The sequence below is a fragment of the Erpetoichthys calabaricus genome, chromosome 12 (genome assembly GCF_900747795.2).
Source record: "Erpetoichthys calabaricus chromosome 12, fErpCal1.3, whole genome shotgun sequence".
NCBI classification, from domain to species: Eukaryota; Metazoa; Chordata; class Cladistia; order Polypteriformes; family Polypteridae; genus Erpetoichthys; species Erpetoichthys calabaricus.
Genome location: NC_041405.2, coordinates 1681160 through 1694482, shown reverse-complemented (window position 1 = coordinate 1694482; position 13323 = coordinate 1681160). Strand labels below are relative to the sequence as shown.

The following is a 13323-nucleotide window of genomic DNA, read 5'->3' as shown; positions in this document are numbered from 1 at the left end:
GAGCAATGGAGAAGAAAACTAAAACACCAGCCGGGAGAAGCGGAGTGTGGGTGACTTTAAAAAAGCAGGGCATGAGGGGCAGGTAGAGGGGAGGGTGCAGGTTGGGGAGTTGTCTCCAGCAGGACATGTGTTATATTTTAGAAATGCAGGACATACTTGAACCTGTATATATATACCCCTTGAGCAACCATGGTGGAAATAATCAGACAAGAGAAATATGGTGCTAAAGGATATACTGTATATATTTTTTGACTTGCTTTAAAATGCAGCTTTCACTCCCAATATACTGTACATTGTAGAATAATAATTTATACATACAAATCCAGGCCCAAGAGAAGCCATTGAAACAGCACAATCATCGTCCAGGTCTCCGGTGGGGAATGCTGATGATGGTCGTACCGGCTTGGGTGGCGTGCAGAAGACACAGAATAAATACCCACACATTTTTAATATTCATTGAGTTATTTGAGATTATGACCAGGAATAGGTAACTACCATCTGAGCTCCTCAAATACGTGATATATGGACCACCCTTCTAAGACCCCAACACAGCACCTACCCTAACCACCTAAGCCTGCCTGAAAGGTCTGATCTTACTTCAACTTCATGTATGCCAACATAACTGGGCTCACAAATCACAATTATCAGGTAGTTATTTTTCAGTTCTGGTTACACCTTAACCCTTATATTTTATTTTTTCTTATTTTTGCCTTACCAATAAGCATTTCCTCATTTCTAAATATTTCTGTGTTGGACGTGTCACTCATGTTAGAGATTTTACAGTTCATCTTCCTTGTCAGGCTTTTTAAGAAATTTTAGGAGATTTAAAGATTTCTTTTGAACTTTAAAAGCCCCGTATTCTTTTTGCCACATTTGTGACTCTCATTCAAAATGCGTATTGAGCAGACCTGGGAAAAGGGCCTGGAACAAAATGCCCAAAAATATGAAAAACACGACAAAGTTATAAAAGATAAGAAATAAAAAATAAATATTTAGATTCACACTAGGATTACAAACCCATTGTTATGCTTGTGATATAACTTCACCACATCAGTCAAGTGTATTTAGCACACCTGTCCTCCTGGTGGGGTCAAGTCAAGTCCGTGAATACAATGGCGGTCAACGTCTTTACCATGTCGGCCAAATCCAGTGAAGAAAAATGAAAATTATCACTGGATAGAAAAAATGAGAAAGGAGAGGAGCAGTCATTAAACTCATACTGTTATGAGGGGCTTCATTATGTCACAGCGGGAACAGACAGCGGACGAGATGCCAGCCCACCACAGGACGCACACAGAAATGCCAATAAAGTAGCCGTTTTAAGGTGTGATGTGCCAGTGTGATCAAAGACGGAAATTAGAGAAATCAGAGAAAAATCCACAAGAATATCAGGAAGACTTGTTAGTTCTATACAGCCAGTGGCCGGGCTAAATCTGAGGCGAGTGTCCTGGAGTGGTGAGGCAGGCCTGTGAACAATTGTGCCAGTGGTTTGGATTAAAGTGACATAAACAGAATTAATAAAGCACTGAGCATGAGTTCTGACCTCTGATTTACAGTTACTATTTAATATTTACAGTCTAAATTAGGATTTCCTTCTCCATGTGACGGCGACGAGACTCTCAAGCTTTTTCTCCCCACAGCTTTGCTTGCTTTTCTACTTAAGGGTGAACTTAAACTGTAAATCATAAAGACAACGCCGCCGTGTGGCCATGGAGAGTACTGAACGTAAGCTGGGGTGAGGAACTTCCAGTCTGATGTTCACTGATGGTCAGCTTTCCTTGTTGCTTCTTCATGATGCCCACTTTGAAGGATGGCGCCCCCCACTAACCACAGTGGCCCAGGATCACATGGTCAGGAGGAATGGCAGGATGGCCAGTGACTCTGTGAGTGTGTGTGTGTAAGGCACCAGAAACGAAGTGAAGATTCTGTGGAATTGTCCTGATGATTCTAAAATTAAAAGGTGGCCTGTGACACAGAAGACGTGGAGTGACCTTCAAACGAAGCCAGTCTCTGGTCAGACCAGTTCAGAGGGCAGATTGTCACACTGCAGTTTGGTCGAATCCTAAACCCCGCAAAGAGCGGCTCGGTGAAGGAGGCGTTGAACTTGTGCAGCAGGGTCATGGTGTCGGAAACGTTGTAAAATGAAAGGGACCCCCCTGGACGGTCCAGATACACTCCTATTTTGTGACTTATGGGGACCCTAATGTCAGTCTTCTGGTTATTGTGCCACGCAGAGACCCCTGCTTCAGAGCAGCACAAACTCCAGGACTTGTCATTCAGTCCGAGGACACACTCGTTACCCGCTTCTTTTCTTCCTATCCCTCTGTATGTCACTCCAATGTCAGCTTTGTCTCCGCTCCACTCGACCTCCCAGTAGTGGCGGGTCCACCACAGGGCTTCCCTGCACAAGATTTGCTGCCACTTCTCGAATCTGTCATCATGACCATGATATTGTATCTCTTTCTCCTCACATGTCACCTTCTTTTTTTCTTTAGAGAGGTGCAGGCGTTTGTGCGCCGTGTCGAGGTCCAGGGTAAGAGAACGGGCGTCTGAATGAGGAGAAAAGACAAGAAAATGAGTGGAACCTGAGACTTGAGCTGAGGGGAGCAAATCGACAAACACAAAGATTTCATTTGTGACCATTTGTAAATCATGAAAACCTCTTAGGTGGAACATTCAGACCCATTAACAAAAGAGAACTTACATTTTAAAAAGTCTTTCCTACTTGGGTTCTGCAGGGCATCATTTGAAACCTTAGAGCCTGAAGAGAAGAAACAGCAAAACAAAATGTCAGCTGCCAGCAAGTGTGGCGAGCATCACGGCTTCATCTCCCAACTCAGGATCTCTCGTTATCCACTTGTGGACACACACAACCCACCCGTCTTATTCCTCTTCACAAACTCCCTGATCTCCTCCAAACTCTTCTTTGCTTCAGACAGTTTCTTCTTCAGAGTCTCTGGAAGGAAATCTTCATTTATAGTGATATTGGGAGCATTGGTATCACCAGGAGGGACAAGGACATTATGGAACATCTACATGAACAGAAGATAAAAAACAAGAACATGAGAGACAAAGACGTGTGTGTCAAACAGACCTGCTGGTGTCCTTCAGATTGGCCCTCTCACCTTCAGCCATCGCATGTGGTCATCGGTCTTTGACAGCTGAGCCAGCTCAGATTCTGTCTTCCTGAGCTCCTTGATCTCCTTCTCCAGTTGCTTGATGACACCTCCAACCTTACTCAATTCACCCCGTTTGTGACCTCTAATGGCCTCACAGACCTCTGACTTCAGCCTCTCAATGGACTGAAGTATAGACTCAAGGTTCTCCTTATGCTCCTGCTCCTCTTTATCTGCAGATCTCTGAACAAAAGAAGGTAGGAATAATTTACAGACATCATACCACAAAGTCCTGCCATATTACAAAACAAGAGACTTGGGATGAGGGAAAAGTTGATGGGCTGTGAGAGTGAAGAGTCCTGACGCCACAAACACACAGGTCAGAGAGTGGACGTCATGATACAGACGTCCTGCCACTTATTCAATTGTTCCTATAAAACCTTTGGACAACACTTTTTTTTTCCAACTTGCCTACCACCAAAATATAAAAATTGCATATGTTCTTAAACACACTGGTGTGCAAATGCAATTTTAGTTATCCTCCTCTGAAGGAACAAACACTGCTGCATGTCCACAAATCATTAATTGATCATTTATGAAGGAGAAATGTTCCGGAAAGGATTGTGTCATAAAAGTCCCAACAGCCCAACAAGCTCACCAGTCCGGTCCACTTGACATCGTCAAAATGACATCAAGTCAATTTCTGGAGATCTCTGGAGTTCTGCTGTCCATCACACCAATTGGTCACTTATTCCACATGTCTCAGGTTCTCAGTGTGAAGGACAATTTTCCGACATTTGCATAAAATGTACCCTTAGAAAGTTTCATGTTCTCCTTGAATTCATTTTCAAGTAGCAACCTGTATTCGCCGTACTCAATTCTTTAATAACTGTAAACACTTCAGTCATCTCTTATTCTCCATTTGCTTAAACTTTAAAAGTTCCACTCCTTCAGTCATTCCTCCTCTGTTGCTCTACTGAATCAGTTTATCAGCTCACTCTCTCTTCTGCATTTTCGGTAGCACTGCTATGTCCATTTTGTGATATGGAGACCAAATCTGTACAGAGAACTGCAGGTGAGACCTCACTAGGATCTTATAAAGCTTAAGAATACCCTTCCTTGATTTGGACTCTGCACTTTACACAACCAAACATCCCATTCATCTTCTTGATGGTGTCTGTCCATTGTCTGGATGGAGTCCACTATGACTCCTGGGTCCTTTTCATAAGGTGCAGTTTTAAGTTTGGAACTTTGAAGTAATGGGTGAAAAGTCAGGTTGTGAAGAGAAACAGGCCGAGCAGAGCTGAATGTGTGAAGAGAAGCAAAAGTGGAAGAGATGAGACCAAGAAGGACAAGACAACCATATTGGATATCATCAGACAAACTCATCTTAGTCATTAGAACAGTTCTGACGAGAACAGGCCATTCATCCCAACAATCTAATCTGGCCTCCTTCCTAGTGTTTTTCCCACTTCTGTACAGGGTCCGCTCTATCTGTGCAGAACTCCCTTTGCACATTAAGATCTAATATTTTCACTTCCTTATAAGTAAAATGTTAAAATGGCAAGAACAATTTCCTTTGGAAATTGCTACATTTATGTATAAATTTGTCTTAAAATATGGTCTGATCTTCATCGTTCAAACATTCACAGTGTGAGATGGAAAAGCATGTGAACCCCTCAGCTGATGACTTCAACAAAACCTGGAGTGCAACCAATGAAACAAAATCAGAGGTGTGGTTTAGAGATACTTTGACCAATAAAAATGACTTAAACATTCTGAGTTTGCCATTCACGAGAAGCATGTGGTGATGTCAAGCATGCCTCACAAATAAAGAGAATTCAGAAGATCTACAAACAAGAACTGTTGATCTTCATAAAACTGGAAATGGTTAGAGTTAGGATTACACTCAGTTATTTAAGATATGTTACTTATTTACTTATCGCTTTATTTCTCACATATATTGTACTGTATGTGACAAAAACAATTTGATTTGATGTGAATGTAAAGTCATTTCAAAGAGTTTAGATATTTATCAGCCCACATTTAGACAACCAGTGTGTAAGTGGAGACCATATAGCAGTGTGACTACTCTCCCTAGAAGTAGGTGACCAGCCAAGATGACTCAAAAGGCTCAACCCAGAATGCTCGATGAGGTACAAAAAACTGGAACAGGTGAACATCTCTGTTCAGGAGGCCACTATACACAAAACACTGAGCAGGCATGGTGTTCACAGCAGGACACCAAAAAGGAAGCACCTGCTCTCCAACAACACATTGCTCTGCACTTTATGCCAAAGACCATCTTGACACACAACACAACACAATTGGAAAAATGTTTTGTGAACTGATGAAACTAAGGACGAACTTCTTTGGGAAGGAAATGTAGCAGAACACCACATATCAACATGAAAGCATCATGCTGTGGAGTGAACATCACGATGTGGGGTTGCTTTGCTGACCCGTGGCCTGGACAGCTTACAATCATCAATGGACAAATGAATTCCTAAGTTTGTCATGGACGCCTACAGGATATTGTCAGGGTGGTTGTCCATCAGCTGAAGCTCAGCAGAAGTTGGCTGATGTAGCAGGACTTTGACCCCAAACACCAAAGTCAATCTACTATAGAACGGCCTTTTGGAAGGGCCCAGTCAGAGCCCAGACCCCAACCTAAATGTTGTGGAATAACCTCAAGAGAGACATTCACAGAAGACATCCTGATCATATGGCTGAGCTGAAACAGATCTCTAAGGAAGAAGGATCTAGAATCCCCCCCTGAATGTTGTGCAGGTCTGATCTGTGGCTACCAGAAACTCTTGTTAGATGTTTTGCTTCCAAAGGAGGTTTGATGTGTTAAGCCTTCCAAGGACCACCAGCATACTGGGAATCCACAGCACACTGGGAATGCTTGATGGGTGAGTTCAGTAAAGACATGAAAGATTAGAAGTGTGTGTGTGTGTGTGTGTGTGTGTGTGTATGTGTGTGTTATTAGCATAAGCATATTCTGTTTGTCAGTACTTGTAAATAAGATGAAGACCGGAGCACATTTTATGACCAACCAATGCATTAAAGTACTTTTTCTTGCTACTGTATACTGTACTTCCTGGCATTAAAATTCATTGTCCACTCATCTTCCCACTCCTGTTTTCTGTCCAGATCCTCCTGTGATTGATTGTTGTCTTCACTTTCACACTTTGGTACCGTTGTCACACTTGCCCAGCTTGTCATTCGTGTCCTCATCAGACCAGCTGACCCCTGCTGGACACCACTCTTAACATCACCTAATTCAAATTACATTCCTCTTCCCACAACTCTTTCTTTCGTCTTTGAGCCAATCTGTCAGCCATTTTCATGCTGTGCCTTGCATTCCCATTTCCTTGAGGTTGATCACCAGCCTCTCTTATCAAAAACTTTATAAAATCCAGATAAATTATACCATGTACTGCCTCTCTGGTGATTTGAGTTTATTCCTTCCTCTTGTACGGTAACCATATTTAAGTTAACCATTTAAACGCATGCCAGCTATGTACTTGTTGCTTGTTCTTGCCATGCCATGCCCAATTGTTTCCTTAGTACACGTGACAATAATGACACTATAAACCGATAATAGCCCAGGATTCCTCTTAAGCTTATTGTCTTTCCATGATGCATTTACCCTCGTTTCCATGCAGTGTGGTTTGTGAATTGGACACAAGACTCACCTGAATCCTCCTTTCAGTCTCCTTCAGTTCAGCCAGCTTCTTCTCTTTCTCCTGGACTCTTCTTTTCACTTCTTTTGTTATCTTTTCCAGCTGATTCTGTTTGGAGACAAAATTAATTGAGAAACCTCAAGGAGAGGAGAGTGATGGAAACAGATACAGTATCCCTAAAATATCAGCCATCCATCTGACTTCTCAATGTCTCCCGTCCCTTCTTCTCCACTGCCGACCCGTCATCTGTTATTTTATTTCTTACACACTGTAGGCATCTTTCACTGTTTCTGAGGAAATGGGTGAAAAGTCAGATGGTGAGGAGAACCACGCCGAGGAGAGCTGAATGTGTGAAGAGAAGCAAAAGTGGAAGAGATGAGACCAAGAAGGACAAGATAACCATACTGAATATCATCAGACAAACTCATCTTAGTCAGCAGAACATTAGTACAATTCAGAAGAGAACAGGCCATTCATCCCAACAAGCTAATCCAGCCTTCTTCCTAGCGTTTCTCCCACTATTTTGGAGGGTCCGCTTTATCTGTGCAGATGCAGTGCACTTTTTTCTTCCATCAGGAAGGTAGAAGTGCCTTCTAAATTGTAATAAATCATTCGTTATTATTATTATTTCACAGGGTCTAATGTGTTTTCTGACTCAGAGAAGGCGACAGTTCCTTTAAGGTTTGATTTGACTTGTCGCTTCGCCGCATGGCTAACTGCACGTGTATTCAGCTAGCATGCAAAATGGCATAGCGGCGAGTGAGTGAGTGCACAGGGATCAGCTTATTATTCTGTCTCTCATATTATATTCTCTAATGTGCCAGTCAAGTGAAAATACCAGCAGGAGACCAAAACAGGAAGTGACAACACACATGCCCAAAGCCAATCAGGCGGTAATGTAGAATGTGAGGTGGAGTACACTAACGATACACGTGCATATTCTGCCAGCTCTGTGATATCATGCTGGCCTCGCAAAGTGTTATGGAGTGCTGGGAAAAATAAGAGGACCGGTGTTTGTGTATCCATCGGGTTGCTATATCTCTTTCAGTCCAACAGATGGCACATCACAAACCTTTGTAGTAATAAAGTACATTGGCATATCGCAAGCATTTGCTGTAATGTATTGTAGTGCTACAAATGTTTGTGATGCACCAACTGTTGGATTGACAAATGCAATGCATTTTATTACAACATTCATTATGAAATGCATTGATGCTGCACTGCAAATGTTAAAGCTGAGGTCTACGTTTATTACTTAGATTTCAATGCACTTTAGATGATAAGCACATCTTGTGTCCCACTAAACTGGCTATACTGCTAATTTCCAAGAAAATATTTGGCAAATGACGTCACCATTGAACACAGCATATACTGTACATTACAAAAATGCCTCCGCAAATTTCACTGATCTTCACTACTCATTGAGTTTCCCCCCTTATAAAAATACCAAAAGGACATGTGGGTATTTTACTTGTACTTAACAACTGGCACTAACTGGCATGGGTTTAAAGAGGAATGTAAACGTCAAGTTACAATTTGAGAGGGTGAGCAATGAATTCCTTTCTCTCAGTCACGGCACCAACTCTGGCACTAAGTAGTCATCTTTACATCACAATTACTGGGGCTGAAGCTGACTGTGGGGTCTCCCTTGGGTGCTGGCAATGCCCAGTTTCACCCAATCTCACCGCCCCTTAGGATTTCAGATGCCTTCTTAATGCTGTTCCCTAGTGCCAGCTTCATATTCTCTCCAAAGACCTTTGACAGAAAAGAAAATGAAGTGCAGCTCCCTACTTGTGAGACTGTAAACCTGAAACACTAATGATGACCGAATGGCACGTGAGGAGTGGGCATCAGTGCCATCAAAGAGCAGAATCAAAGCAAAAGTCATTTTCTCAAGTTTCCTTTTTTGCCACCACCTCTTTCCCGAAGGCCTGTGCTCCTTGTTCCCCGACCACAATTCTTCCATCCTGCAATTGGTTTTTCTAAGCTGGTGCTGCAGCTCATCTGGCTCAGGTTGCCCAGGGGTGTGACTTGGCACATCAACTTGGTAGACCTCTGTGTGTTTGTCAGGACTGAAATATGAGCTCGATCTGCACAAAGCGCACCTCAACATGCAAAGTACTGTGAGGTGAGCTTTGACAAGAAAACAAAAAAGGAACCAGAATAGAAGAGAATAAACAAGTGTCATTTGCATACAACGTATCTAACTAAGGAGAACATCTTCGAACTTATACAAAGCATCAAGAAAATAGATAGATAGATAGATAGATAGATAGATAGATAGATAGATAGATAGATAGATAGATAGATAGATAGATAGATAGATAGATAGATAGATAGATAGATAGATAGATAGATAGATAGATAGATAGATAGATAGATAGATAGATAGATAGATAGATAGATAGATAGATAGATAGATAGATAGATAGATACTTTAAATGACATTAGGTTGCAAGTAAATGAAATAGCGAATGATGAGAGACAAGAATCGTGTCAAAGACAGGCAGTGATGAGTGATGGCCTTCTGCATGAGGATTCTGGAGACACCAAAGCAGAGCAGCTGCCATTCTTTGATTGAATTTCACTGAATACTGGATAGCATCACTTCCCAGTACTGACACATCTGAACGATCCCACAAACAGCACCTGTGTCCTGGAGTGCAGGTGACTTGTCCCTAACCCGATCCGCTCCTTACCTTTCTCTCAGTTATCTCTTCAACAAGTATCTTGGTGTGGTGACTCTTGTGTTCAGTCGCTGCACACATCGAGCAGATGCAGATCTCATCGGTCCTACAGAACATCTCCAGGACTTTCTGGTGCTTTGAGCAGAGTTTCTCTTCCAGGTTTCTAGTCGGCTCCTCCAGTTTGTGTCTCTTGAAGGCTGCCAAGTCCAAGTGCGGCTGCAGGTGACTCTCACAGTAGGAGGCCATGCAGGTCATGCAGGTCTTTGAAGCTCTCCGTTTTCGCACTGGGCACGAGTCACAGAGCACACTGGCAGGTCCTGCATTACCCTGAGGTGGAGCTCTGATGACTCCCTTTTCCTTTAACTCTCCTATCATATTTGTGAGAGTCAAATTTTTGTGAAGCTTTGGCCTTGGATGGAATTCCATTCTGCACTGAGGGCACCTGTAAGTCCCCATTAAGCCTGACCGATCCCAGTGCTTATTAATGCATTCCATACAGTAACTGTGTCCACACGGGATGGTGACCGGCACATTCAGGACCTCCAGACACACTGGGCAGGTGTAGTGATCAGTGGACAGAGAAGGTTGAGCTGCTGCCATCATGAGAGAAGATGCTGTCTGGCACACAGGAGTCGATTCTGAAGAAACGAAAATAAAAGGAACTCGAGTGCTGAAGGCAGAATGCAGTCATACCGGTTTTTATAGTCTGTTTATTCGTCACACCGTAGTGTTATTAAAACAACAACCTCTGTTACGCAATGCACAAAAAAAGGAACAGTTACAGAGAAACTAGAACCTTCTTCTTCCATAATCCTGGAAACGGAACGGCTAAGGATCTGCGCTGGTATCCTGAAGGTTGCTGGTTCGAATCCCCGTCACTGCCAAAAGAGATCCTACTCTGCTGGGCCCTTGAGCAAGACCCTTAACCTGTAATTGCTCCAGGGGCGCTGTACAATGGCTGACCCTGCGCTCTAACCCCAAGGGGTATGCGAAAACTAACAAATTTCTAATACGAGAAATCGTATAAGACGAAATAAAGAACAACAACAACAACAACAACAACTGCAGATTCACATTAATGAAAACAGGTGAGGACTTCACCTAATCTCGCCCCGGCTTATATATCGGAATGTCTGACACCTTATATTCCAAATCGGAACCTCAGATCCTCAACTGAGTGTCTCCTTAGAATTCCAAGAGCAAAACTTAAAAGAAGTGGTGAGGCGGACGGCCTTCTGCTGTTATGCACCTAAAATTTGGAATAGTCTGCCAGTAGGAATTCGCCAGGCTAATACAGTGGAGCACTTTCAAAAACTACTGAAAACACATTACTGTAACATGGCCTTCTCATAACTTCACTGTAATTTAATCCTGATACTCTGTATATCCAATTCATTATAATAACTATTCATTCAAAATCTGTACTAACCCCTACTCTCTCTTCTGTTTCCTTTTCCGGTGTCCTGTTGGTGGTGGCGTGCGCCACCACCATCTACCCAAAGCACCATGATGTTCCAACAATGATGGATGGATTAAAAGCCAGAAGTCTGTACGACCATCAGCATCAAGTGACTCCGTGAAAAACCCGAACTACAAAGAGGACTATTTCATTTATGTTAGGTAGAATGCCCAAAGGGGACTGGGCGGTCTCGTGGCCTGGAACCCCTACAGATTTTATTTTTTTCTCCAGCCTTCTGGAGTTTTTTTTTGTTTTTTCTGTCCACCCTGGCCATCGGACCTTACTCCTTTCTATGTTAACTAATGTTGTCTTATTTTAATTTCTTATTTTGTCTTTTATGTAAAGCACTTTGAGCTACTTTTTGTATGAAAATGTGCTATATAAATAAATGTTGTTGTTGTTGTTGTTGTTCACGTATGGAACAAAGAAACACATCATGAAAGACATGGATCAGCAGAAGGCTCCTGGACTCAACCCTCTGAGAAGCTCATGGACATCCTTAAAGTGCATCCGCATGAACCAGGGCTGATGAACAAGTGGAAACATTCAAACCTCACCAGTGAGTGACTGTGGTATGCAGAGCAGAACATGAATGACATGACAACCCAAATGGCTGCTTTACTAACGTGTAGGGGATACCACAGTGATACGAACTGATACTCCTGACGTGATCTCCCAGCGACAAAACCAAAGAAATTACAATGTACAATGAAAACAGCAACTTTGAGAAGAGCTACCAGGACACAGTCATCCAAAGCAAACATGGGGTCAAAACAGGTGGCGTAAAGCCAGAAAGACAAAATGAAAGCCAAACTCCCAGGGCAAGACGTGAAACAAACATTAAAGACAAGAAAACATTTGACAGTAAATCATTAATCGAAAATCTTTTTAAAGCATTACCACTTCACCGTGAGAGGTTTGATTGTATTAAGTTGAAGGAGCACCGCCATCCTAACTTCTGGCCTGGAGGTTAAGTTCATTTCTGTGAAGACTGATCATCAAACACCAAAGCCAAAACTCCATGTCAGACACAATCAGGACATTGATGGTAAACATCAAAAAAAGAAGTCAAACACCAAAGTTTTTGTGATTTATCCGTAAACCTTTTCCAGCAACAACCCAAGCTTTTCCTAGGTGGTCTCCCATCCAAGTGCTGGCTGAGCTTTAGGTGGGCTACCTGCTCTGAAAAACATCTGAACATCAGAAGAATCTGGACAAGAACAGGCCATTCAGCCAAACAACCTTGCCAGTCTTGTCCACCTAATTCTTCTAAAATGATATCAAGTCACGTTTCAAAGTCCCTCAAGTCCTCCTGTCCACCACACTACTTGGTCACTTACTCCACATGTCTGTGGTTCTCTGTGTAAAGAAAAAGTTCCTAATGTTTGTGTGAAATTTACAGGATTTCAACTGCGTCTCTCATGTTCCTCATAGGAAAAAGTCTAACATGTGTCTGTATCTCACTGGGGGGCTTTATCAACGAGAGTCTGGTGGCGGACATGAGGGCTACGTGGGTGTTTAGGAAACTCGGTGGCGTTCTCACTGCTCTTGCTCTCCTTTTACTTTTTAATGTTTTGGAGTACAGTGACTTTAGTAAATTAATTTACTGTTTTTTCATTGGCATTTTGGACTTTGCTGCTGTTTTTATTTTTCCAGATTTCAGACTGGCTTTGTCTTTGGTATTTTAGAAATAATGATGCAGAGGAATCACGTATAAAATGTGCTTATGCCCAAAAACATTTCTTACACAAAAGTCGAGATTTATAAAACACGGACTTGGAGTGAAAATTTGGTTTAGTGTTATGGAAAATTTCAACATGTCCAAAAGTTCTATGCGACTTTTTGGTGTTGGAGTTTAAAGGACTCCGGGCGGCAGAACAATGAAGTAAACGTTTTAGTGACGCGTCAGTGCCATTCTGATGTTCTTGATGTAATTCTATGACACTTAATTACCGTGTTCTCCCAGTACTGCGGTCTCCAGTGTTGGTAATAACTGCACATGCATAACGTTAACAACCTTAGCGTGTAACCTGTCGATTGTTTTCTATAAAACGGGTGAGCTGTGTGTTGTACGACATAACTGGCAATGGCAGCATTACCCAGAAGCCACCTATCACACACAGCGTGACTCAGAGGTCTGCTTCCCTCGTTACTATTTAATAAAACAAAGGAATTGCGGGTTCAGCCGCCAGGCAACAACATTATTCAGGCACCTCTGAGCATCATGTATTAGTATATAAGTATATTAGTATATAACATATATAATATATAATTAGTATATTAATTAACCGAATGCAAATTCATTCTGTGCTGGTGTCTTTATCACAACACGTGTGCAGTCAATAGCACTGACAACATTAAGAAAATCTCAA

General features: G+C 42.3%; 1 protein-coding gene across 1 annotated transcript; it reads right to left on the bottom strand.

Annotated features, from left to right (window-relative positions):
• Positions 1-224: 224 nt before the first annotated feature.
• On the bottom strand, positions 225-10191 carry LOC114662217 (tripartite motif-containing protein 16-like). The gene is made up of 6 exons (XM_028815607.2): positions 9505-10191; positions 6818-6913; positions 3126-3359; positions 2879-3032; positions 2705-2761; positions 225-2549 (listed from the first exon to the last, which is right to left on the bottom strand). Exons 1-6 carry the CDS (start codon positions 10093-10095, stop codon positions 1954-1956), a joined length of 1728 nt encoding a protein of 575 aa, XP_028671440.2. The 5' UTR covers positions 10096-10191; the 3' UTR covers positions 225-1953.
• Between the last annotated feature and the right edge of the window lie 3132 nt (positions 10192-13323).